The 26,013-nt window shown below is 42.1% G+C and overlaps 1 protein-coding gene across 3 annotated transcripts in view; it reads right to left on the reverse strand.

Moving 5' to 3' along the window:
* Positions 1 to 224: 224 nt before the first annotated feature.
* The window catches only part of SYNDIG1 (synapse differentiation inducing 1), a 49,963-nt gene continuing 24,174 nt past the window's right edge, over positions 225 to 26,013 (reverse strand). Inside the window, exon 4 of one of the 3 annotated variants that reach the window (XM_066178032.1) lies at positions 225 to 685. In XM_066178032.1, coding sequence (XP_066034129.1) covers positions 527 to 685 — 159 coding nt within the window. In that variant the 3' untranslated portion in view covers positions 225 to 526. The remainder of the gene's footprint in view (positions 686 to 26,013) is intronic. The other 2 variants (XR_010719919.1, XR_010719920.1) reach the window with 2 other exon arrangements.

Below are 26,013 nucleotides of genomic sequence, written 5' to 3' on the forward strand. Positions count from 1 at the left end.
ATGTTCTTCCTCTTGTTTTTATATTGCTCTTTCAGAGAACCAGTTGCTGTCCTTGCTTTCCCAGATCCCAGTGCTGTGCTTAACAAGCAAATTAAGCACAAGCTCATGCTGGCTGCAAAGTTCAGGTGACTGAGAAGATATTAAGAGAACAGCTCAGTTTGCCAGATGCTTGTAAACACCATGTTGAAAAGATGGCAAAGGCAAAACACCCTTCTCCACACATCCCCCGTCTTCCTTCCTTTTATTTTTTTTTAATTTTTTTTTCCATTCTTTGTCTCTCGTTTGCTCTTTCTTTCCCTTTTTTGTACAGGGGCTGATGAAAATAAGCAAGACTTGTGCATCACAAATGGTGGAACTTCCCCAGCCCCTCCAGTTTCCCACCCTACAACAATGCATAAACCCGTCTCACCCTGTACCTGCCCCCAGAAAGTGTTTGTCTCTTTTTGGAAAACCACGCAGTCTGATGTTCTGGGGACTTCTGCAGTGCAGGAGCCAGGTTGGCTGGTTCTTCCCTCTTTCCTGAGGCTCATAGATGATTGTTTTTTGACAGGTAGGCAATAAGAGCCACAGCCACCCCAACGTAGATGCCAGTTCCGATTGTGATGGACAGGACAGCCAGGAAGAGAGCTCGCCGGGAGCTGGAGCTTGCATGGTGGAAATCCCCCTTGGCTACTGCTTTGTTTGTCTGCGAGAGATACAACAACAACGCCATATATTTATTTGTTTTACCTGGAAATAAAGATGTGACTCTAATTTCTTGGTTGAATCAGGATCCTGGGATGTGACAGGTTAAACTGGCTGGCAGTCAGTCATTTTTTAGTCAAATGAGGTCATTTGCACAATTGAGATGATGATGACACCAGCAACATCTCAAAGGAGGGTGTCATTTTTCAAGTTTATAAACCATGGTGTGGTATCAACCAGGGACATCTGGCAGGCAGTAAGAGATCCATCACCTACAAGACAAGCCTTGTATAAGCAAATGAGCTCCATAAGTTCTCAGAAAGTCTTTGTTCCCTCATTACAATGAGTGAGGAATCCTCAGCACTTTAATTGTATGTCTCCACAAATGATCCATTTGCTGGGACACTTTCTTCTTCAGTGTCATCTACTACTCTATTTTTGTCTTTTTTTTTTTTTTTTTTTGCTACTCAGACCAATTTGCTGCAGCCAAATGACGAGCTTCCACACATAAAACAAACAAACCAAACCAAAAAACCCAAAATGCTTCCGCCTTTCTGTCAATGACTTTATTTGGAGAACTGTCTCTTCTCATTCATCAACCTAATTTTTTAAGCATAATGCTTTATGAATATTTCAGGCAGAAACAATATCAAACAATACAGGTGAGGCTGCAGGCTGGAATGAGCTGTTTCAAAACAGCAAGATAGAAATAACACAAGTTTACACACTTGCTGTCATGTCCTTTCGTTTAGGCGGCAAGGCATCCTACTCACTTTGCAAAGCTTCTCAGCAGGGTAACCAAAGATTTAATGATCTCCTTGTCTGGAACCACGAAAGATTCAAAAGAAGATCCCTTCTTAAAAAAATGCCAAGCCTTTTGGGATCATGTTAGGGTCTCTTTAAAGTGTTGGCAAGGAAAGCAGAGAAAGCTTTAGATAGAGCTAGTCCTTCAGCTCCCCTCAGAGACTTTCCTCATGCACCTGCTGCCCACCACAGAACCGGTCTTGATCTAGAAGGTCCCTGTTTGCTGAAGTTGAACTGAGGGAAATGCCCAGCAATGAATATAACAGAACTGTTGGATAAACCTAGGTTCAACCCCTGAAAATTATGGGAAAGTTTAAAAATGATAGAACACTTTGAATTTGGCATTTGTGAAATGTCACTTTAAGGGAAAAATCTTCAATATTTGGGTTGACCTCTTTTAAATGAAACTTTGTAAAGCTTTAGACCAGCATTTCCTCACCTAAAAATAGATGAGAAGTCAAAGGGAAAAGAAATCATTAGTCAAAATGTCAAATAATCTGAAAACTTGACAGTATATCTTGATTGCTTCAATAGAAGAGGTTGGATTTACCAAAAATAATGAGTTGAAAGATCCAAAAGGATTCAGAAGACTGATTTTTTAAATACGAGTAGCCTTTTTCCTAGTAGGATCTTCAGCGTAGCAACAACCCTTCTCAAAAAGAACAGTGTTTTCTTCCTTGATTAACTCTTTGAGGACCGCCCTGACCTTTGTGAAAGGATTGGATCTATGGTGAAAATCCAGTTTCTTGTTAAAATGTTCACCCAGCCAAAACCAGATGTCTTGTATTAGTCATGTGTTGCCATGAAGTTTCTGAATTATGCAGCTCCAGACATATCACTCTATATCATAATAGAGTGATTTTGCCTGTGGAACACACCTGCACTTTCACAGAAATTCTAATTTCCAACAAATTACCTAATCTGAGTGCATTTTTTTTCCTCTTAATGCATATTTTGTGATTTAGGAGAATTAAATTCCTTCTATGTGGAATTGTAGCAGTGGACTGCATTGGTAAGGGCACATGGGAAGGACAATCTTATAGTTCCCCTTTATTCCAGTCAGAAAAATTTACACTGAGATGGAGAAACCAACCACACAGAAACCAGCTTTCATCTGGGAAAGAGTAGTCTGAAGGAATTTGCTTAGTAATAAGAAAATCCTTTGATGCTATTTCCTAATTAGCAAGACCCTCACATTACTACTCAACGTTATATGAAAATTACAGCATTTCTGCAGGTTTAAGCTAAAAGGATCTGAAAATACTTACCAAACAAAATGCAACAGAGGCCAAAAGTAATAGTTCAGCATCTAGCAAATAATGAACAGGTTTTCTTGATTTTCTTTGGGGTTTTTTTTGGTTTGTTTGTTTGTTTTTTTACAGGGATCAGCTCTTTGGTGGTTTTGATTACTTTGAGAAAGCCCCTTGGTTTTGGGATGAATCCAAGTGTCCCATGTCATACCTAACACAAAGAAATTACATCCTGATGAGTTTTTCATGAGAGATGTCTGTGCTTTGGCAAAATCCATGAGGTCAAGAAATGTCTTGTGTAGGTCAGACACCCAAATCACACCCAGATACACCAGCTTTTCCATAACTTTTTCAGCAACATCTGTTTCAGAGAATAGTGTAACCAGGACTGGTGCAAGAATGAAGACCCAAATGCTCTACCAACAAGAGTTTAATTCACTACAGAGTCATCAAAGTATATGTCTCAGTAACAAGTGTCTCAACCTTTTCTAATGTGCTTGAAAGTTGCTGCAAAAGTTAGTGTTTTTCCTGGTCAAAATTGTGTTATCTGTGGAGTTTTATAGTACTTCTATCTGTTCACTTCTTCCCTTCCCTGGCAAGGCTGTTGCTGGCAGCCAGGTGATGGATATAACAATTTAATGCAGCCTTTGAATAGGAGCAGGGGGCACAGTCTGTGAGGAAGGTTGGGTGCTACAAGGCTGAAAACAGGGATTTTTGCAAATACCAGCCGCCAATCAGTCTTCTCTTTAGACACTTTGGAATTAAGCCAAAAAAGTGAAGAGGGATGGGGAAAGAAGGGGTAAGGAGATCTGGAAGGATTATCTTCTTTTGTTTAACTAAAAAAATGAATGCCTTTTTAATAAACACTTTCAAGGAAATTCCCTAGAGGTTCAGGTTGAGCTTCTGCAGACCGTATTCAGGGTGTCTCTGGGCTGCATGTTTTATAGGCCAAGAGAACATGAATAATGTACCTCCAAGTTGCAAGGCTAAAACATTCTGCTGCATCCCACAGTGACTCATATATCATACTCTCAAAATGCCTTCTGGTATGCAGTATCTGGAAACAAGAAACACACTGATCACAATTATTAATCCTGCTTCATCTCCCCAAGGTTGGAGAGCAGGATTGGCTCCACGCAGGAGGAGAAGAGATTATCCTGACTCTTCTGGTCAGGTGGTGAAAGGATTTCTTTTCACTTCACAAGAACAAAGAGTCACAAAGGACAGGGATGCACAGGCTCCATGCAGCCATTGGCCAGATTCTGTTTTAGTTCTTCAAGTGACAAGCAAAAAAAATGGCACTGCTTCTGTATCTTGTATCTTTCTTCTAGTCAAACACTCTATCTCCTCTTTTTAACTTGCCTAAACTTGTACTTCTGCTGATCTCCAATTTTTGGGCAGTAATTCCACCTTCAGGCTTACACCACTTATTTCCACTGATGGTGGGAAAAAGACTCCAGTGTATTTGCTAAAGACATGGATGGCTTAAGGGTGAAGTCAGGATCTGGCTCTGGACCTTGAGAATTTCAGCAGGGAGGTGCCAGTCAGCTGGGGAAAGCATGGGGCTGTCAGACACTCAGTAGAGGGATTGGGACATGGCAGAATCGTTTTCAGTCCTGAGGAGAGAATCAAAGGGACTATGCAGCCCAACCAAACAGCTCCATAGGCAGAAATATTGAACTAAATAAAGGATAAAATGTCCTTTGCTCTGCCAGGCATTTGAAAATTCCATTATGCCCATGGTATAATGGCAAGTTCAGCCTGTGGTGCAAAGAGCTCTTCCAGAAGTTTCTGTAGTTTCTGCTGGAAGGATGGCTCAGGGAATGGACATGAGTCCCAAACAGATCTTCTCCATCTGGAACTTACTGAGGAAACAATGGAGAGCAGGTCCCACCTGAACTGTGGGTACTTCCAAACAGACCCAAACAGTTTAAGTCCCTGTGTAGTCTAATCTGACCTTTCCTCATCCAGCCTTTCAGGTGGCATTTCCTGCATTGTGAGCATCTCCTTGTTTTCCCTGCAATATCATGTTAGCTTCTAGCCTCTATAATTTCCTACCAAGCTCCTAAACAGTGACGTGGCAAGTGAAAAGCAGTGGCCTGAGAAATGGTACTTCTACTGCCACCAAATTAAATGATGCTGTGTTGGTAGAAGGAGATATATCTCTGGAAATCCATGAAAGGTTCAAGAAAATAGAGTGTGAATGGGGGGGTGAGGGTGTAAATTAAGACCAGCATGAGTCTGTGTCTTTTGCATGTTCAACTTTCATAAAATCTGTGTTTCAGCCATTGGATAATTTTGGTATCAAAGTATTCTGCTGGAATTTGAAAATATGGCATAGGCAAGGACATGATTTAGCCCCTGGCTGGTGTTGCCTGTGGCATTTGATTGTGTCTTTGAGTAGAGATTAAACTATAAGTGTCTGAGTGAAAATTCAACACTTGGAAAAGGAGCACAATAATGGGAACAGCAGGCATAGAAGACCTGAATGAACAGAATGCTTTTAGACAGAGATGCTTTTAGACAAGCTCCACTGCAACAGCTGTTGATTTGATTGCACTGGAGAGAATGAGAGCTCAGTCTGAGATACAAAGGCTATTCTCTCTTCCTTGCTCTACAGGAATTTGGATTTTTATGGTAAAGATGATTTTTCCCTTCCACTTTGCTTCTAGCCCTCACACAGATGTTTTGTGATGAAAGAGAAGAAAATTTGGAAAAGATGATAGGTGGGAAGCCCAGTTTACACATACAAATTCAGAGACTTACAAGTCCTTGCTGTTGTACAAAGTTTTGCAAGGTGTTATTCACAATCTGCTTATACACAAATATGCCTGGAGAAAGTCTCCTCTCCATTTCACAAGGAAAAGAGGGGCTTTTAGAACCTTGTTAAGACTTTGTTAGGGCTCTGCTGAAGGCCCCGCTAGAGGGAGATTCTGGGGAAAGCTACATTCATCTCTTTCTACCTCTAACTTGTTATGTAAGGTTGATGTAGAGAGTAGATTCTCTTTGTCCTGATCCAAACCTACAGCTCCTCCATGCAGTATGTCCACAGTACCAAATGAGAGGCAACCAGCCCTGTTTGGGTTTTTTTTTAATGTTTTGTTTTGGTTTGTTTTTGTTTGTTTGTTTTTTTCTCTGTGGTTTCTTTTGTCTCTGATCCTCTCCTTCATTTGTAATGGGAGGAAGTCCCTGTCAGTATGTACTTTACATTCATAACAATGTCTCTTCCCTCCAGCATGAGTCACACAGCACAGGAAAGGGGGGAGGATGTTGCTCAGTGCTGGCAGAGAATATCTCAGTCCTCAATCCTCACCTCCCACCCTTGGAACAGGCAAGAATGATGAAAGTTTCTGCCTTGGACACCCTGAGCCACATTTTGGGGAAGAACAAGGTAAAGACAACAGGCACAGTTTTAAAAGCGTCTCTGGGGTGGTTTCTCCTCCTGACAGGAAGAGATTTGATCAGAGAATAGGTTCATCAGTTTCCTCACCCACAGGTGTCCCTCCAGAGCTGAAACTAAATCTCTGGGAATTGTAAAGTCCTCTACCTTATTAATGATTTTTGAGATAAGACTAAGAACTCTTGAGGTAAGATTCACTCATTTGTTGATCAATGTAGCTTTCCCAGGTACTTTTTTTGGTATTACAACAACCCATGATTTCCCTGTGTGTAATCTGAGTCACACTGTTTATCTACTCCCAATTTCATGTGTTGAGGACTTTCAGAACAGCACTCTCTGAACTGTTATTGGCAGAAACTGATTTCATTAGGAGAGTTTGTTTTTTTCCCAGCACAAGTGATGACTACCACACCAGTTATATGGAATTGTTCCTGGGAGTAACATTTGCCAGACCAGCCTTCAAAGTCTGCAATTCCTCTGATCCTCACCGATGTGGTTTCGTTTTTCTAGGCAGGAGATGTATGCTGAGCTATTTCCTGAGAAACATTTTGTAATTTGATATGTTAACCAGAAGGGTAAGAAGTTATCAGGCACTGTGGACTCTGCAGCATCTGACAGTGAATGTGAGGTAACTTACTCATCTTCCTTTCTGTTTACCTTGTATGAACTCAGCTTTTCAAAAGAGTCACCAAAGATCAAATAATTAGAGATAATCAAAGATTATCTCTTTCATAGGAAAGCCTTTTCCCCCTTTCCATTTCTTTACTTTCTCAAAGTCCACAAAAAGCCCCAACAACAGGGAAAAAAAACTTTACTTTTTTTCTTGCATTGCATTTTTGTTTTCTTTAAAACTTAATCCTCTCTTTACCCTCTCTTCAGCATACAGCATACAGAAACATAGCATAAGTGATACAACTGGCTTTAGCAGGCAGGCATAAGGAGCTTCATGACCAGAGGGGTGATTAACAGGGAACAATAACCATACTCCATGGATTGTGTTGAGTGGGAAATGAGAAAAAATGCCTGACAAACAAATATTGAGAAAAAGTTCTTCTTGGGTTCCCAGCACTTTTAATCCATCAGAAAAAATGCTAAGGGCAATGGGAGCCACAGGCTGTGAGTGTTTTAACTATCTCTTCACTAGGCCAGAATATTTAGTCAATTTGCTTTATAACTGCAGAGAACAGCAGATAATTAAGAGCCTGATGATCCTGCAGCACTCATGCCAGGCAAACAACTTCAGCAGGGATACATCCCACTTAGACTCCTGTCTGAATTAACATTAGAAAGCTGCCTTCAATTTTCCTGTGGCCAGGTGTAAGGACATAATGCAGTTTCCTGTCTCCCAACACTGCCCAAGGCCACGGAAGGAACTTGCCATAAGTCACCACAGTGGCAACTTGAAATAAGCACAGGCTGCAGAAATTTGTCACAGAAAAGTGCTAATTTCAGGCCTGAGGATGTATCTTGATTAGGATAAAACTTCTCCCTGTGGCATGATGTCAGAAAGGAAGCAATATGTGATACACATATTGCCTTAAATGATGGGAATGGCATCTGTGCTCCATGGATACACAGAACTTGGACAGTGAAAAGGTGGAATCCCCAGAAAAACAACTCTCTTGGACCCCCTTCACCTCACCACCAAGAAGGGTGAAAAAGGTCCAACAGGATGCTTCTGGATCCACAGGTGGTGATTACCTTTCTCTTGATCTCTCACCCTCTCATATTTTCTATCTATCTCTCTACCTCACATTTACTATTAATTAAAATCTGTGGTCTTGACTTTGGCATGTGTTATTGTTGAGCATTAACTCGAGCAGGGGCATCTCTAGCCTACTGGATTGTAACTCTAGGAAAAGCTGGAAATTTTCTCCAAAGGTCTGAGACCAAATATTCCTTTGGATACAATGGAAGAATTAACATTTTTTCCAAAATGGCTACAAAATGGGACTCAAAATCACATTGTTTCTGAGCTTGCAAGATCCTCTAGAGACAGATCTGTGTCTTTTACACACTTCTCACTGGAAAATTACTGCAAGGAAAGGTGGAGGCCTCAGCAAACTCAGGCTTCTGCAAGGTATGTGGATTCCACTAAACTTTTATTTTAACATCAATTAGAGTGAAATCTAACTAAATCACAGGGTCACTAGGATAACAAAAGTGTCTACACAGAATATTTGCTGGTTTAATTGTATTGCTTCAAGATGCAAATCAGTTTGCACCAAACTTTTTGTAACAGTCAGCTCTGCATGGTATGAACAAGGTTTGTCTTCCTTGCAAAGACAGACTTTGGTTTTGAAAAGATGCAAGGAGCTTTACTAATTTTCAAGAAGAAAGTGACTCAGTTAATCTGGATCTGGTGCTAGAGGGATGCATTTGACATAATAGGAAACACTGAAGATAGATGATGATAGAGAGGAGACTGATCAATAGCAGGAAGCCCTAAATTCAGCTCTAGAAAACTGGTGGTTTAAAGTCCCCAGGGCAAGTAGGAAGTGCCAAGCTTGGCACCACAAAGCCCAGTCCACAAAAAAAAAGGAGCTTCAGTTCCTTGTCTTCATATTCACATCCATTCCCTAACAGGAGCAGCACCTGCCTGCTTCAGTCAGCATTTTCCTGCCTCCTGACTTTGGCTCCCAGCCAGCCAACAGCTGCAAACCCAGCTGAGTGTCAGGAAATCCTTTTTTTCAGGTGTCTCAAAGCTCTGGGATTCCCTCTGAACAGTGACAGAAAAAACCCCTGGACAAAATTGTCTCTTTCTTGCAGACACTTAGGCAGTTGGTTTTTTTAATTTCAAAAATTTAATGTGTTATCTTTCTCTTCTGATTAAAATTATTAACATTTCCTTCCCATATAAAACAAAGTATCTGGATTTTGTCAATTAATTTAATTCTATTAAAACTACAACTGTGACATTCCAGAAGATAAAAACTCAGAAAGAAAGTTTTAAAGTTCTAGAGGCGAAGAAAAGAAGAGGGAGATATTTTAATAATTTTTAAAGTCTAACTGTTGAAGATTAATCAGAGATAAAGGCAAGGGACTGAGATTAAAATTTTCATTTATTTCTGACCAAGAACAGAAAAAATTTTAAAAAAATATATTGAACACAAATGTATGGCATCAGATCTCTTTTTTAATTATGGAAATTAATTTTAGAAGTTTCTATACATAAATTTGAACTATTTCTTGCTGCTTCTGAGCTTTTCTGTGTGTTTTTATACATATGCACATTAACCAAACCTTGAAGATGAAAAGTTTTTTTCCAATTGAAAAAAAGCATTTGTTTGTTCTGCTTGAAAATGCATTGATATGGGATGATAAAATATTTCCAGAATACTTTCAGACACCTGATGCAATAAATTTCTCAAAGAAACTCTTTTCTGAAATTTTTATATATATATATATATATATATATATATGTACACACAAAGTCTTAAAAAAGCAACAAAAATTTGGTGCATAAATTCCTATTTGGGTGATTAAGCATTCAATTTTTAATCGCTTTTAAGTAGTCAACACGTTCCTTCTGCATAAATGTGATCCTACTGAGGAATCAACTCCTCTTGTTGAGGCTGGGAGGTTTAAGTGAATAAACTCCTGGGAAGAGATGTTCTGGACCTAGGGGAAATTTTGTCTCTGCTGCTGACTGCAGACTTGAGGATGTACTTTGGAAAACACAGAGCTGAGAAGGGAGACATTAAGGAAATTATTCCTGTCCAGAATGCTCATTATGTGGGGAAGACCTGATAATTGCATTACTTAGTGTGATCACTGCAGTACAAAGAAAATATCTGGCATCCTTCCTGCCTAGTCTCCAAAACCATCCTTGGATGAGGAAAGAAAGAATTAGGAGAAAATAATGTTCCGTAAGACAGGCACCATACCCAGACACCCATTGGCATCTATCAGTGGCAGTAGCACGAGCTGAAGAAACTGGAGCATGTGTTCTGGAATCTCTGGATTCAACTCTGTACTCAGTACAGGAAGACTTAACAAGATCCCATTTTTCACAATGGGAAAAGTTCACCAGCTGACCTGGAGCAATTAATTGCTGTGCATCACCACTGCCACTGGAATGGAAATTGAAGGTCTAACTTTGTGTTAAGCTGTCAGCATCCTGAAATTGCTGCTCTGCCTTTTCTGTGACTCAGCATCCGCAAGACAAGAACTTCATGTTTTCCAGCAGAAACACATCCCAGAGTTGTCATGCCAGCAGATACCAGCCCCTAATCTCTTGTAAACAAAAAGCCCTCCCTCCTATAACTGCAGCACTTAGAGGCAGGCACTGTTGGGTTTCAATGGGCAGGGTTTGCATGAGTGTGGGTGCCATTCAAGGAGATTTATCTCTTCCCCCACAGAAGAGCTGAGTTGTAGGTATATAGAAGACAGTCAGGTGTGCAGCTGCAAGGATCTCAGCTGCACCAAGAGCCAGCCAGAAAGGCTTTGCCCATCCTTCCACTGCACAGTGAGCAGGGCAGAAAGCTGGTGATAAATCAGGGCAATTCTCCAGAAAAGACACTGTTGAGCAGTGAGTCACTTGCCCACGTTCAAAGAACAGCTTCTCCCAACAGTTTTCTGCTGCCTGCATCACAAGGAGACCAGAAAGACCCCCACAACTGCAGGGAAATAAGAAAAAGAGTAAATGAAGGAACCCCTCCAATTCTTGTAGCACAGAGCCACTGGTTTAAGTTCCATGATTTCAAGAACATCCTGCTAATGTGCCTTCATCATGCCTGAATCAGCTTCTATTCTTGACCTCAGGATGAAAGTAAACTGCCTTGAGGCATGGATCTCCAAGGAGTCTCTAACTCTGGTGCTCTTTTCATCCAGCATCTCAGCAATGCCTGCTGTAGCCACCTCATGGTATTGTTTTTTTCAATGCAGCCTTGGTCCCTGAATCTCCTATTGCTGTAGTAAGAGAAAGGAGTAGGGTGAAGTAGTGCAGCAGTGTTTCCTACCTACATTGGCACTCTCTGGGACCGTTTCATTTTTGCTTCTGAGGGCCCCAAGTCAGAATATTTACTGCTTTGATCATATCTGGTGGAAGAAAGAGGCCATCCCAGGGGGCTCTTCTTCCTTTCACAAACTGCTTCACGGGAGTTGGGTTTTTCCTCAGTGGAAACCCATTAGCACACAAACCTAAGTCCTCATTGCCCAACAGGGAGAGCAGAGATTGCTAACAAGGACCTTTATTTGTGCCTCTCAGTAGTCATCAAAAACCTGCTCAAGGTTTTTATAATAAAATTATTCCAGTGTATACAAACAAATCCATGAAGTCTGCTTTTCTTTTTCCCTCCCATCCTTTTGCATACATATAGGAAGTGTCTCCTCATGTGTGATTTAATTGGCTTAGATGTTTATGCCAAAAGAAATGAATGACAGGAATGAAATGAGCTCTGCTCTCCAGCCTGTTGGCTTGTCTAGCAGCAGGTGGGTGAAGCCTGAGCGGCAGCTGCTACAGCTCCCTGTGTGCAGAGCTGTTTATCTGTGTCCCTGCCTGCACATCCTGCACTGAGGGGACAGCTGGGGAGAGGCAGGAATGCACAAACACATTCCCTGTGGGAGCTCCCAATCCATACGGTGCACTGTGTGAAGAGGGATAAAAGCCTTGGCAGGACACCCTGGCTGAACAGAGGACTCATCCTGTCAAATGCAAACCTCAGGAATCAGGGCAAGCCCTCATGCTGAAAAGATTTTGCTTCTTGTTATCCAGTCCCTTTCTTTTAAGGTATGGGGAGCAGGGTGTACTACCCTGGGCATCTGGCAGGATGGCAGCATCTAGAAAGAAAATATCCTTCCACACGTATTTGACTCCCTTTATTTGGGCTGTCTCATGTCCAAGATCACTCCATCACATACAGGCAGGAAGAGGAGTGTTTCAACTTTGCTTTTCCTGCAAAACCCAGCTGAAGACTCTCCTTCCTTGTTAAATACAGGATGTCACTTTTCCTAACAGTGATCACATGCCAAACTGCCACCGCAAAAATGCCCATCGATCAGCTGAGACACTGAAAGTACATGAGTCATCTCCTTCACCTCAGCCTGGGGAAGGCTAGGAATCAGTGTGCCTTAGGATCTGACTGCTCACATGAGTGCCAGGGTGTTCCCAAGACCTCAGGCAGTCGGGACTAGATGGATGGGGCAGTCAATGCCAAGCTGTTTTTAACATCCACTTCTTGTGTGGGTTCCTAAGAGCAGAGTAGTGAAGGAAGATCTGCTCTGCCTCTGGGGACCAAGTTTTCAGAAATGTTCAGAGTGATTCTTACCTCTTGTGGTGATAAACAGACCCATCTGATTCACTCAGTTGCAGTTTTACACAAAAGGCTACAAAATATGGTGGGCCTCACCCACAGGTGGCAGCAAGTTGAGCAAGGTGAGAGTCTAGATGCAAAGATATGAACAGTGTGGATGCTTAAGTATCTTCCACACTGCAGACGTGGAGCTGCAAAAGGAGAGTTACTCAGTGAGGCCCAAACCCTATCCTGGACTGATGTAACTGATGCATTCGTCCATCAGAGGATTTCAGCAGGAAGTCATGCAAGTGGAAAAGGATTTGATGATTAGTTATTTCAGAGTTTACTTGTTCACTTCTCCTTCCCCTTCCATCTTTCCCTGTCATGTCTCTGCCTCACTGGGCTGATACATGTTTCATGACTGAAATACATCCTCTCCAAAAATATTCCACTGAAATATTCATGAGCAGTTTTAATTATTTGCTCAGTGCTTAATGACTTCATGGCAGCTACTCTGCCAGAGGTCTGAAACAACTGTCTGCCTTGGTGACCAGCACTTTCCCATTGTTACCTTCTTCTCCCTCTGTCTCATTTTTTAAAAACTGTAAGTCCTCAAGGATGGGCTGAAGTATTTTTCTTAATATTTCCAAGGTCTTTGATTTGTAGAGCTCCTAGGAAAATAGGGACCCTTTTCCTGGACAAGTGCTGGTGGCAGTAAAAGAGACACAGATGTTATCAAGAGCATACTAGTGACACGAAGTTAACTGTCCAGACTTCTCTCTTCCATTGGAAAATAGCAGAAAGTCTCAACACTTTTTGGAACAGGGTGCAAATGTTATTACAGTGTGGCCCTCTGAGGCCCTCTGGTGCCCTTCATTTCAGAGAGGAGGTTCTCACAGTGGCAAAGATGCCAACCCCAAAAACACTCTAAGAAAAAGATACATTGCACTTGTAATTACATTTCTATCTCCCTCTACAGAAAAGCTGTCTGCTACTGGAGGACATATTTCTTTGTTGCAAAAGCAGTTTTACCTGCTCATTCAGAATGACTTCTTGGTTTCTTGTGCCCACAGCAGCATCATAAGAAAAATGTGCAGAGATAGGAAATCACTCTCCCAGGGCACAGCTCTGCCACTCCTGATGGCAGTGGTACTGCAGGACTCTGTCCCTGACTCCCTCAGCAAATGTCTCTGTGATATTTCAAACCTGCTACTGAGACAGATTTAAGACGTGCTCTGTGGCATCTGCATGCTGGGGGCTGAGGAAAAGTATCCACTTGATGATACCCTTTCAGGGAATGCCATCAAATACCTCCCACAGGCAAGCACCAGCCAGAAAGAGGGCCTTCAAATGTCCAGAGACATTTGGGATGATGGGGAAGGAGTGGAGTTCCAGGAAAGGGGAAGTTTAGAAGCCAGGAGGCCTCCTGACATCTCTGGGAAGTGGTGTGGAACAGTCACAACTGCTGGTGATTTTGGCAGCCCTGGGCAGCAGGACAGATTGGCAGTGGGGTACACTAAAGCTCTGTGTGGGACTCCAGAGTGGGCTGGATGTGGTGTTTCATTTCTTCTCTGTGCCGTCTCCCCTCTTGGGCAGGACTGCAGGCTGAAACTTCCTTCGCCACGTCAGTATTAGGGAACATGCCAAAGAGCACTGGAAAGGGAAAGGGGATGATAAGGAGAGAGGTAGGAGACCCTGCTGCAATGAAGAGTCAAGAATAAATAGCTGGAGAAGTCAAGCAGCAGGCTTTAGTGCCCTTTAACTTCTCTGGAATTTGACATTTATTGTAATTTGTAGGTTTTATTAAAAAATCTCCTCTTGTCAAATTCAACAGAACGTGAAGGTCTTCACAATACAGAGTGGGCTGGCAAGGATGCTTTGATTCAGAAAAGCATTGAGAACTTGGTCAGATTTGACTTTTAACCCATCTACAGCAACCTTCCCAAACCCATAAGAATGCCAGCATTGAGCCTTTCTCTGCAGCACCAGGGGTCGATGGTAGGTGTATTATTCTGCCCTTGCCTTGATCCTGATTAATTGACCTATGTTTCAAGCCAAATAATTTTTGTGAAGAACTGAAAAAATTGCTAGAGCAGTTGAAGAAGTGGCACTGTTCCTGCCAGTGTCAGCTGATCCCCATGCAGAGCGGAGGTGGCATTCATGTTTAGGAAATGGGCCTGAGCTGCAGCTCATCTCACTGCTGAGCTTCTTTTGAAACTTTCTGCAACAGCTTTTTTACACCCACCCACGCAGAGAACGACACACTTCCAGGGCTGCATGGGGAACTTAGCAACACTTTACTGCTAGAAAGACACACAGGTCGCAATGGCAGCCAAATCCGAGGCATCTCTCAGTGCCTGTACCAGCTCTCCTCCCCATCTTCCATTCCACATCTGCAAGAACACTTCCACACCTTGTCAGGAGTCTTGCTTCAAAGAATATGATCAGCTGTTTGCATCTATCATCTCAGAGTGCAAGCTCGGGGCAAAGCAAGATCTCAGGTCACACAGCAAGGCCAAGGACAGCTTTGCATCCCCCCAGCCCCACACTTGAGCCTGGGTGACCTGCTCTTCCTGTGGTTGGTATGCTACCATAAATGGGTGGAAGTGAAGCTCTTCAGAGCAAGGAAACTTGGTGACGAGGCACAACTACAGCTGGGAGAGGATACAGATGTGGTAAAGCATCAGCCTAACCTGCACTGGGGTTTGTCCATGTCCTTAGTGTGTAGAGGCATAGAGAGAGTTTCTCAAGTTCCTTCCACCAACACAGAGGTGAGGACATCTTCCCACAGCAGACAAAGGGAGAGGTAGAACCAAAGCACACCAACTCTTTTCAGAGGTCTGGATAAGTGTGGCTCAAAAAACCCATGGAATTCCACATTGCAGACCCTTCTGAGAGACACCAGAAGTGAGGTATCCTTGTGGGATAGCAAAAAAAAAAAGAAAATAGCAAGAAGTTTGAGGAAAGGGAAGGGGAAGTGATATTGCGTTTGTAGCAGATGTTAGAGACCTCGGTGGAGCAGACCTGAGATGGTCCAAGGACAGAACACCTCCAGACAAGTTAGTTTCTGTGGTTCTGTTTTACGAAACAAAATCCAGTGTTCATGTTACTTTGTTGGTAACTGAAGTAAGGATTGACTAGAGTATTCTTATGACAGATGTCTTGCTATGAATCCTTGGAAATCTCATCTCTAATGCTGCCAGGCTTGGAGGAGAAACCACTCTTTGGAATCCAAAAAGGTTGAAGATCACTGCTTGCTCCATTAGCAGTACTGCTGTTCCTCAGCAAGTCTGAGGCTGAAAAAATGAGCTTGCATAACATCAAAGAATGGACACTTGAAGTGAAGGAAGGTTTTCATCAGTGGAAAACATATCCTGGAAAGTGTAAAAAGGCTGGGAAAGTACACTAAGCTAGTTCCTCTAAACAGCCTTCTAGTCTTCAAGGAAGGTTGCCATGGAAAAGAACACTTTAGAGATCTCAGATCCCTTTTGTTTGTTTTGTTACTTCGTTCATTCCTTTGTGCAGTGAAGATCCCAGCAGAACCATCAGGCTGGCTGACATAGTCAGTGACAGATCTTAAATATTAATAAACAGATCTGCCTTCTGTAATTTGGAGCAACCTTCCAGATAGGGGTGCTCTGAAAGAAGCTGTTTGCTTGCATGATCTGGTTGAAGAGGATGCCAAAATGATGTACAGGATCCAGAACTGGCAAAAGAGGGTGATTAAAATAGCTGTGACTGCTGGCAGAGCACAGGCTAAAAGTGTTCCTGTTCTAAGTGGATAAATTTCAATGGAGGAAATAGCCATCAGCTGACATAGATATAGAGCCCCAGCATCCCAGGGGGAATTTTTCACAGCCCTTTCTTCACCAGTAAACTTGCAAGGCAGACCTAAGATTTACAGAAAAAACCAGCAGGGCCTGGCTGGGAATTTTTTCTCCAAGTGTTTTATGGTTTTTTGCCTGTTTTATGACATTTGACAGAATGGAACAGCTCCCCATGAAAAATTTCTTGGGGATGTGTTAAAACTGTTCTGAGAAAAGGGAAATATTTTGGTTCCAATTCTCTGTTGTACTGTGGCTCAAAGGCAGCTCCACCAGGATGCTCCATGGCCAGGAAGCTCCAGGATATTCCTTCAGGGACTCCTACCACCACTAAAGAACATAAATAAAAACTAATTTGTAGCAATTCTGTATGGAGATATGGAGTCTTTTAGCTGCAAACTTGGGTTTCCTTTTGTTTTTCTTTGAATAGTGTGATCTCATTGAAGTGTTTTTTGTTGGGTTTAAGTTCTTTTTTTCTGCAAGGAAGGGGGGAAAAAAGAAACATTCTGCTTTTGGACCAGCTGCCAAACCCTTTTTGATGACTGGAAATGTATCAACACAGCCTCTTAGAATGAATTTGTAACAATTCTTAGATATTCACTTTAGATTTACTGAGTATTAAGAAATCCCTGAAAGTCTTCTTCCTTCTGGCAGAGACTACTGGTTATTTTCAGAGTATAGGGGGGTTAATAAAACAAAATCAAAATACACAGACTTGTTCTCTGCAATCCTAAAGAGCAGTAGGATCACCATCTAGGAAACTCACCAAAATATTACAAACATGACATCAGACCAAGTGAACACAAACAAAATACAAATTGTTGTGACAGAGATCTCATGTGACTTGATCAGTTGAAGAACACAAAAGTTGTATGAAGAAGTGAGAAATCATACAAAATGGATATTATACCTGAAAGCAAAGGAAACATACAACATTTCATGGATATCAAGAATAATTCAGAAGGAACTAGCCTGGAGCCTTGATCTGTCCCATTACTCAGAAACAAAGTATAGACCTTACATAGAAAATTAAATCCCAGAGCCTTAAATGCACCCATTTATGGGAAATGGAGACCTCATCTCATAATGCAGGTTTTACAGAGCTGCAAAGTGATTTCTAATCATCAGTCTCACCTCTTTCCCATTTCTTCATTAAAAAAACATAGAAATGTCAGAACTGGAATTTGGATCCTAAAGACGATTTTTGGAGTCTGGAAAGACCTCTTAGGTTGAGAAATGAGTTGCTGTTTGGTTGGTTTTTTTCCTCCTGTTGAAGGAGAACTTAATGGTGGGAGAAAAGAGGCTCGAGGTATTTGCTGCCAACACTTTTCTGCTCTTTGAAGAAATAAGCTACTTTTCAAGTCACAAAGGCAGGCCTACTCACCTGCTTCTGTACCTTGAAAGAACGTTGGCATTACGTTTTCTAATAAAGTTGGCTAGGAGACACATACAGGAGACACATACTCACCAACCCAAAGATCTGTAAATAAGATCATTGGGAAAAGACTGCAAATGCACCAGATATCAAAGTAGCCAGTAAACTAATTTAAGGAGATTGATTGCTGCTGTGTGAAATTAAAAATTACTGTGCTTCTTTTTTCCCCACTGAAATTAGTCACAGAGAAGAGGCATGTTAATAAATCAGTTCTGGTGCATAGCAAACTGGCGTAAAGAAAAGTAAAAAGCTTGTAGAGATCTGTATCTGTGTCTATATAAGCTGCAAAGCCATTCCTGACTGTTCATCTAAACCTTTTGCCTGTCTCTGCCCAGGTGAAGTGATATTGCATTTCACCCTCTTTAGCTCTAGAAAGCTTTTCCTGATATCAAGCCCATCTCACTGGGCTGAGGGTGTTTTAGTCATCCTGAAGTGTGTGTGAGGAAGAATGTAAATACTTCCTGCCTTTCCCATGCTTGAAGAGTATTCCTGAATTTCTCCCTGTTCAGCTCTTCTCCAGCCTTTTCCCCTGCTCTGCTCTGCAGCATCAAGGAGCCTCAGCTGACCTTCAGACATTGAATTTAATGATCCTGGTAACTGTGCCACACAATAGAAGTGTAGGCAAAAGAAAGAAGGAAGAGTTGGCACAGGCAGAGATGTATTGTGCTGAATTTTACATCAGGACCAGAAGGCTTTTTATTACATGATTTTCTTCTTTACAGCTCCCTGCAGAGCAGCGAGTGCAAAGATTAGGCTGTAAACCCATACAGTGCAGTCTGTATAAATCACAAATATAAAGCCATGTAATATTCCCTCATGGTCATCTAGCACCATCAGCCCTGTAAAAGCCGGGGGGGGGGGGGGGGGGCATTATTGCTTTTTGGTGGCATGTCTCTGTTTGCAGAGATAAGAGAAGAAGGAAGAGAGGGCACAGATAGTGAAAGGGACACCAAGGGTACTGGGGCATTCCCAGTACAAGACCAATAAATCCCAAATATAAGGAACCTTATTCAAGAAATTTTATGAGGCCACGACAAAATGGGTTTAAGGCCTCAAGACCTTTATTTCTAGCTGGGATTTTGCACCACAAATGAGATCCCTGCTCCTAAGTGTACAAAAATGCCACTTCCACATGCATCCTGACACTCAAGGAAGCAGTTTCAATGGCTGTGAAAGATGCTGTTTGAAGATGTTTCACTAGGAAAAAAAAACCAAACCTAGTTAGTGAAACCTAGTTAGTTTTGTGAAATAATAAGCAGCCCTGGCAGCTGAAATGATCAGCGGCACATAAATTCACATTAAGAGACATTTGCCTCCTGAGAGCCATATTAATGGAGTCCAACAGTTGATGTGGTTATCCTTTCCTGGTAGGTCTAGAAATATTTTCCACAAGCAAACAGGCTGCAGGCTAATGATTCCTCCTTGCTGGGCTCAGAGGCAGCAAGCTGTCCCAGAGACTCCTGTCACAGACAGCTAATCAGGGAAGTCAGGGAATTCATGTGGAGGGGGAGCTGCTGTCCCAGTCCCTTCTGCTCCAGAGGGAAGGATTAGCCCATGCCCACAAGCTGCTGACACCACAATGAAAGTGTTCCTGGGAGCTGAGCAGGCACATGTTATTGGAGATGGATTGCGTTTTCATGTGTTTCCCTGTAGATAATGATTTCCTGTGGGTTCTCATGATGTTAGAGAACACATGTGCCATAAAACAAGTTGAAAAAGTAGCTGTCCAGCAACAGAGATGATGGTGTTTGCTCATGCAAAGCTACACTGCCAGCTCTGACAGAACTGCTCTCAGGACAGCCAGAGCACGCAGGGTTTTCAGTCAGCAGCGACAGCAGAGACGTCACAAGAGCAGTAATGAATGTGCAAGGTGAGACAGAGAGGATGACTGGCTTGTATGTGACTGCAGCTCCTGAGAAGTCGCTGATGTGTGTCCCTCAGCCTTTTCTTCAGGGTCAGAGGTTGTCAGGTTCTGTAAAAGGGTGTGATAACAGGCCCTTTGTCTTCCAGTAGCTTTTGTTCTAAGGTCTGCCTTTCATGCTCTGAATTTCCAGCAGATCACCTTTATTTTCAGCAGCTGTATTTTTTACCCTTCAACCTTATGTCCCCAGTCATCAATGTCAACCATCAGGGATGCTCTAGGGCTTTATTGTTCACAGAACTCATGAAAGCCATTAGCTCTGAAAAGTAGCCCACTAAAGGTAAAAGGAAATCAGCAAAATAACACAACAAAGCAGTTGTGAGAAGTGATGTAAGGCTTACTTGGTGCAACATGGCATTGAATTCATTCACACTGATTTCATGGGCTCTGCTTTGACACCCAGGGTGATGTACAAAAATGAGTAAAGAATTTTTTAGTATTCCCCACTCTTTAAGAGAACACTGTGTCTGTCTCTACCAGAATTTCCCTGTTTACCATTCTGAACAGGAACAAGATAGTGACTGACAGATGGACAAGATGAATTTAAAAGTCCTCACCATGTGTAGTGTCTATGATTTCATGAGTTATTTCAGTCAGAAAAAGAGGTGATGGAACATATGAATGGAGCTAAAAAGACATAACACCATGGTTCTCTTTCCTTTCTTTGGAATTAGTAGTAAATTAAATTAAGCTCAACCACTTATCATTAACAAGAAAACCCCTTTAATTTGCTTTCTACTAAATACATGTCCCCTCTCTCTGAAATCAAGTCACCCGAGAAAAGTGAGAGGCTTTCTCCTGAATATGCAAAGCAGAAAAAACGTGGTCTTTGAGCCACTTAAAGAACTTCCATCATCAAAAAACAAATCAGCAATATCTCCACCATAGCTACATCCTAACACCAACTAGAATACTTAACTGCAGCCTTTAGCAGGAGTTCTTGTTCTGGCTGCCTAACTGAGCATCCCTTCCATCTGGGTTGGCTGAAATGCCCTGGTGAGATTCCCTGGGCATAGCTGTTTATGCCTTTCAGAGTACTGCTGTCTCTGGCTTGCTTCCTTTTTTACCATGAGAAGTCAGGATTTCCCTTGACACATTGGAACTCAGAGTGACACAGTTTTACAGGATTCACCAAATGGGCCTTGAGCTGAATAAAGGACTCCCTATGATTTGGGAGATTTATACAGACAAATTTCAAGCCCCCTCTCTGCTGGTCTCTCCTTTTTCCACTTTTTATTTTTCTCCTCTCTTTTCTCCTAAAACAGACTCCATGATTCTGCTATGCATGTAGTGAAAAGAATAAATAGAAAGTCACCTTGCCAGAGTTTGCAAATGGTGGTATTTCTATATTTTGCCATTGATCCTCAGATTGCAAATTTCTAGGAAGAATGACCTTACTTGACACAATTAGAATCACAATATTGGAAGCTATGAAACAAGGTTGATTGAGGAAAAATTGCTCAATTTGACAGAACAAAGTGAGATATGGTAAAAATAAGAGACAATGCCCTTGGGATTCAAATGTGGATTTTGACTGTGGAGGATACTGAATGTGCTGGGAAGGAAGAAATTTGTGCACTCCACTACATAGAGAGAGCCACTGAATGTCACAGAACAACGTGGTCTGCACCACATTTAACAAAGTGAATCTTTCAAATATGTGTGACATCCTGAGGACACATCAGGAAAGGCCCAGGTGATGCTCAGGTGAACACACTGAATCTTTAGCACAGATAACGTGGACAGTCTTGGGACCAGCACTGTGACAAGGTCCCGTGAGGTCACAGAAGTTCTTGATCTACAATAAGAGCCCTGGGTAAACCAGGGCTCCTAATTAATTGCTTAAATAATTACAGCCTGTAGAAACCTGCTCAGAACTGTGCAACTGTGCGACAAGGTCGAGGAATGAGGACACTTTCAGAATAATGACTGAATGCGGTGTCCTGAATTAAATTCAGAAATCTCAGGCTGGGACAGTTACTATTTAAATTAGAACAAAGTCCCGTGTGTCTCTGGACCAAATCCCACTTCCTGGGTTATCACACCTGTGAGGCTTTGGAGTGTGCTCTCTGCCATTATCAGCCCAAGGACTACTGCCAGCTTTTGCAGCATGTCCTTGTCAGCAAAAAGGGAAATGCTGGGAGAAGCTACTTGGTTTGGATCTGTGGAAAATTAATTCTCCACAATTCCTTCTTCTGATTCCCCATCAGATGAATGAGTCATAAAAAATTCAAATACAAGCCAGACAAGGCTCTCTGAACAGAACTGGAAGGAAAATTGCCTTTCTTGCTCCCACCACTATATTTTTACCCGTCTTGGCAGAGACAGTAGTTGTAAGTAAAGATTCCTCATGGTGATACACCTCATAATTCTGGGACAGTGTCGTGGGTTTTGTAAAGAACATGTTATTCTATTCCATCTGGGTGGAGCAGAACTGCTTATCTTTGCCCAAATGGGTCAGTGTCGCTTATCAGATGGTGGAGTACTACTTACCTCTCTTCATTGTTTCACTACTCCCATGGGAATATCTTCTGCTAATGGACCATTAAGAGCTCACCAACGACATGACACATTACATTGTACTATTATAAGATGCTCCACACAGGGAGGAGGAGTCAAACCATCTTAACCTAGATAAAAAGGAGCCACAGTGCCACTAGGTATTCCAATTTTCCACCAGATCCCTGAAGGAAGACTGGACCCATCCCACCATTACTGGACCCTTTTTCTTCAACGGGACCATCCCTACTCCAGCAGAACCACATTTGCCACTCCAGGAGGGCTTACTTTTGGACTGTTTCCAACACCCTGACCAACAGGGTGTCAGGTTGTATTTCTGACTCTGTCAGGGTTTTCTAGGATTTTCTTGTTTGTTTGCTTGCTTACTCTTCTGTACTCCAACATCTGTATTTTTATACCCCTAGTAAAGAACTGCTATACCTATTCCCAAAATCTTTGCCTGACAGCCTTTTAATTGCAAATTTATAATAATTTGGAAAAGGGGGGAGGGGCTTACATTTTAAGGGAGACTCCAACGCTCCCTGGCAGATACCTGTCTATCTAAACCAAGACAGACAGACAGAAACTTCCACTGGCCACCATTGGGAATGGGAATTCTGGGTAACATCTGGTTAGAATTGCACCCTTTTCTCCTGGATTTCATGATGATAACAGGATGAAGAATGGTGTCCAGCAGAGACTGCCAAGCCCATCTTTCCCAGAAGATGCTGTAAAACCTCTTCTTTTGCCTCTGATCTTGCCCATCCTCTTGGAGGAAGCTGAGTCCTCCTGCAGACTCAGCTGTGGACTGGCAGGAGCAACCCTGACTCTTCCATGCTACTTAGAAATAACGCAAGAAACGGCAAAAATGGAACATGTGGAAATGTCATCAGTAACTTCATGTTTATCTCAACCCATAATGAGTGTATTTAAAACCAAACTGGCATGGGGGGAAGGTTTTCCCAACATGAAAAAACTGATTTTTTTTTCACCCCAAGCAGATAAAATTGTAGACTGGTCTTATTATCAAGAGTAAAAATTTTATTACCAACATGACAAAAATGTCTTGATAGGTATATTTGAATGTTTTAGATGTAAACTGCAAAGATGCAGGTAGGTCCTAGTCCATTTCTTTTTAGCTAGTTCTTGTAGTTTGTACCAAAATAAATACATAAAAACTTGATCTCTTTCCTACTGCTGGGAAATCAGTCAATTCAATGAAAAATTACCATTGTCTGGGAGGGATCTTTGGGTGCCTAGCTCACTAGATTCAAAACTTCAGTTACTCTGCAGCCTATTTGAAAGAGATGTGTAGATTGCAAACAAGTGATCAATTTCCTTTGCTGTGCATTCAAAAAAAAAGTAGTAATTCAGAAGCCCTCACCAAAAGAGATGCTGAGAGATAGTAAGCTGTATATTCAAGATTAGAATATAACCCTGAGTCTCTGGTACATGATGTCAATCTTTGATAAGAATATAAAAACTGAGTATGTTGCAGACTGATAAAATATTAACCTTAAGCCTCGAAAATATCCTCAACCCTTTACTGCTGCATACATTGAACTTGAAATGAGAGAGCCTCCTTTCACTAATCTTGTTTTTTAAATGGTGCTGCATGAGATGAAAGAAAGGTCTCTTCTGTAAACAGCACCCAATGAACTGCTCTAGATGAACACGCTGTTGTCCTTGCCACAGCAGACTTCAAAGCGTATCATTCACCACCTTGCATGTGAAGACTTTCAGCATATCACAAAGCATCCAAAACCCTTTGGCCTTCCTGACAATGGAAACAGACATTGGAATGGCCAGAAAGAAGGGACCATGTTCCATTCGCAGACCTGCAAAAAGGTCTCTTCTTTTTTTTTTTGTCATGTCTCTTTCAGCTGGGCAGACATTGGGAGGTGAAAAATAATGTGCACTGTTTCTGCCCTCAGACTTGAACATGCTCTGTGTTTCCTCTCTGAAATAATATTCTTCCTGGAAAATCTACCTTTGCAGATGCAAAATCTTGAAGTATTTAGCTGAGATAAGTGAGGATTACTAACAAAAGCCCCAAGTCCATTCCATAATCCTGCTAATACCATCCCTGCTCTCTACATTAAAAAAAAAAAAAAAAAAGCAAAACACTAAAACACCACTGCCTAAGACTAAAAAGTTCCTTAGTCAGAATTGGCTGTCAGAGAGACTGAACCCCTGATAAACTCCTGTGGAAGATTTATTGCCCTACTCTTCAAATGATTCCACCAGACAGGCCTCCGAGTGAATTTGTGAATGCTCCAGGCACTTCCAGCTTAGTCGCAGCTGTGGACTGAAACAATCCTCACATTCTCATAAAACTGTGGCACAACAAGTCAATCACAAAGCAACAAAAAGTAACAGCAGGATGAAGAGGGGGCCCTCCTGGCATCAGGATATTTTATACCCTTGCAGGATGATTATATTGACAAATCTCTGGGACTGTATCTGACTTAGCAAAATGTGTGAGGCATAAATAACTGGCAAAGAAAAATTCATGTACAATACTTGCTATTGTGCAGGATGCTCTAGAAAATAAAAAAGATCCCTCATCTCCTCGAATACTTCAAGTTGATCTTTCTCCTATCTGAAAACTTCCTTGTAATTAAACACCTGCATAATGAATTAAACTCTCCAGGGAATGTTATTTGCCAGCTACTTTTTCAATTATTTAAAATCAGCTTAAGGGCTAAAGCAATCAGGTCATTCATTAATTTAATTACTTTATGTAGCTGTACTTCATGACTTGGAAATAAAAATTACAAGATCAAAAGGACAAAGGAATAAAGAGGAAATTATACAAGACACTTATAAAGTTCCCTGGCCTATGACCCCACCCAGGATGCACAGTCTCTGCTGGTACACAGCACACTCTAAATGGCCATTTTCTTGTGTAGACAAACACTTCTCTGGAGACATCTATCCAAAGGAAAAAGTTGGCAAGAGCAACGTCCATGCACACACAAAGCACTGGCTGGCAGCCAGCTCCCACTTGGAAAGATGAGAATTGGAGATGCTAGTGATTCATCAGCCCCACTTCAGAGCAGCTATCTTTGTCTGTGGAATTGCCTAGGGAAGAGGAGATCCTCTTTTACCCAATCCAGGATGAAGCTTTTCTCTCTTCTCCCAAAGGACCAGAAGTTGCAAACTTCTTGAATGTATTAAACCACACCATAAGCTTTTTGCAGAGGCAAAGGATGTCACCCAAATGCTCCTATTCAGGGGCCAAGGTAATCTATTTCTGAGCTGCTTTTCCAAGCACAGGAAAGCCAGCACTCCCACCACACATGGTGACATACGTACCTGACTCCTTCAGCAGGCAGCTGCTCTCTGTGTCATTGCTGGGAACAGAAGCCTTGCTATTTTACTCTCCTCTGCCTGGCAAATCTGTTACCTTCCTGATGGGAGTAAGGGAAGGACTGTGGGCCACCAGCCAGCTGTGACCTTCTGCAAGAAGTCCATGGCCTAGTGACCTCCCAGGGCCAGGGCTCTTATGTGAGTACAGTGGCCACACATCAGCACTGTGCCATCCCAGCAAGACAGTTGAAGAGAGTTCTTCTAGGACAACCTCTGCCACAAAAGGCCTTTGCAGCTCCTTGGGAGGAGGCACTCATTTTAACCTCATTTTAAGTCATTTCTAGCACAAATGGCTTTAATTGTTTTACTCATCACCTTTTGCAGCAAAAAAAACTACAACAGTTGATAAGGGTAAAAAGGCACCTACGTAAAAACTACAACAGTTCAGAAGGGTAAAAGGGCACCTGCCCTGTACTCACATGCACAGAGCTGGACAAAGAACTCAGGGATTTGCTTTCTGAGTGAGCAGCACAGAGAGCTCAAACCTTTGTGTGACAGCAGAGACTTGCTGGGCAGCCCCAGGGTACACCCAGGGCCCTTTACCTAATTTGTGTGACTCAAAGCAACAGCGATGCTTAAGCAAAATAA

The sequence above is a fragment of the Chamaea fasciata genome, unplaced genomic scaffold (genome assembly GCF_029207755.1).
Source record: "Chamaea fasciata isolate MVZ Bird 193981 ecotype frontalis unplaced genomic scaffold, bChaFas1.0.hap1 SCAF_3, whole genome shotgun sequence".
NCBI lineage: Eukaryota > Metazoa > Chordata > Aves > Passeriformes > Sylviidae > Chamaea > Chamaea fasciata.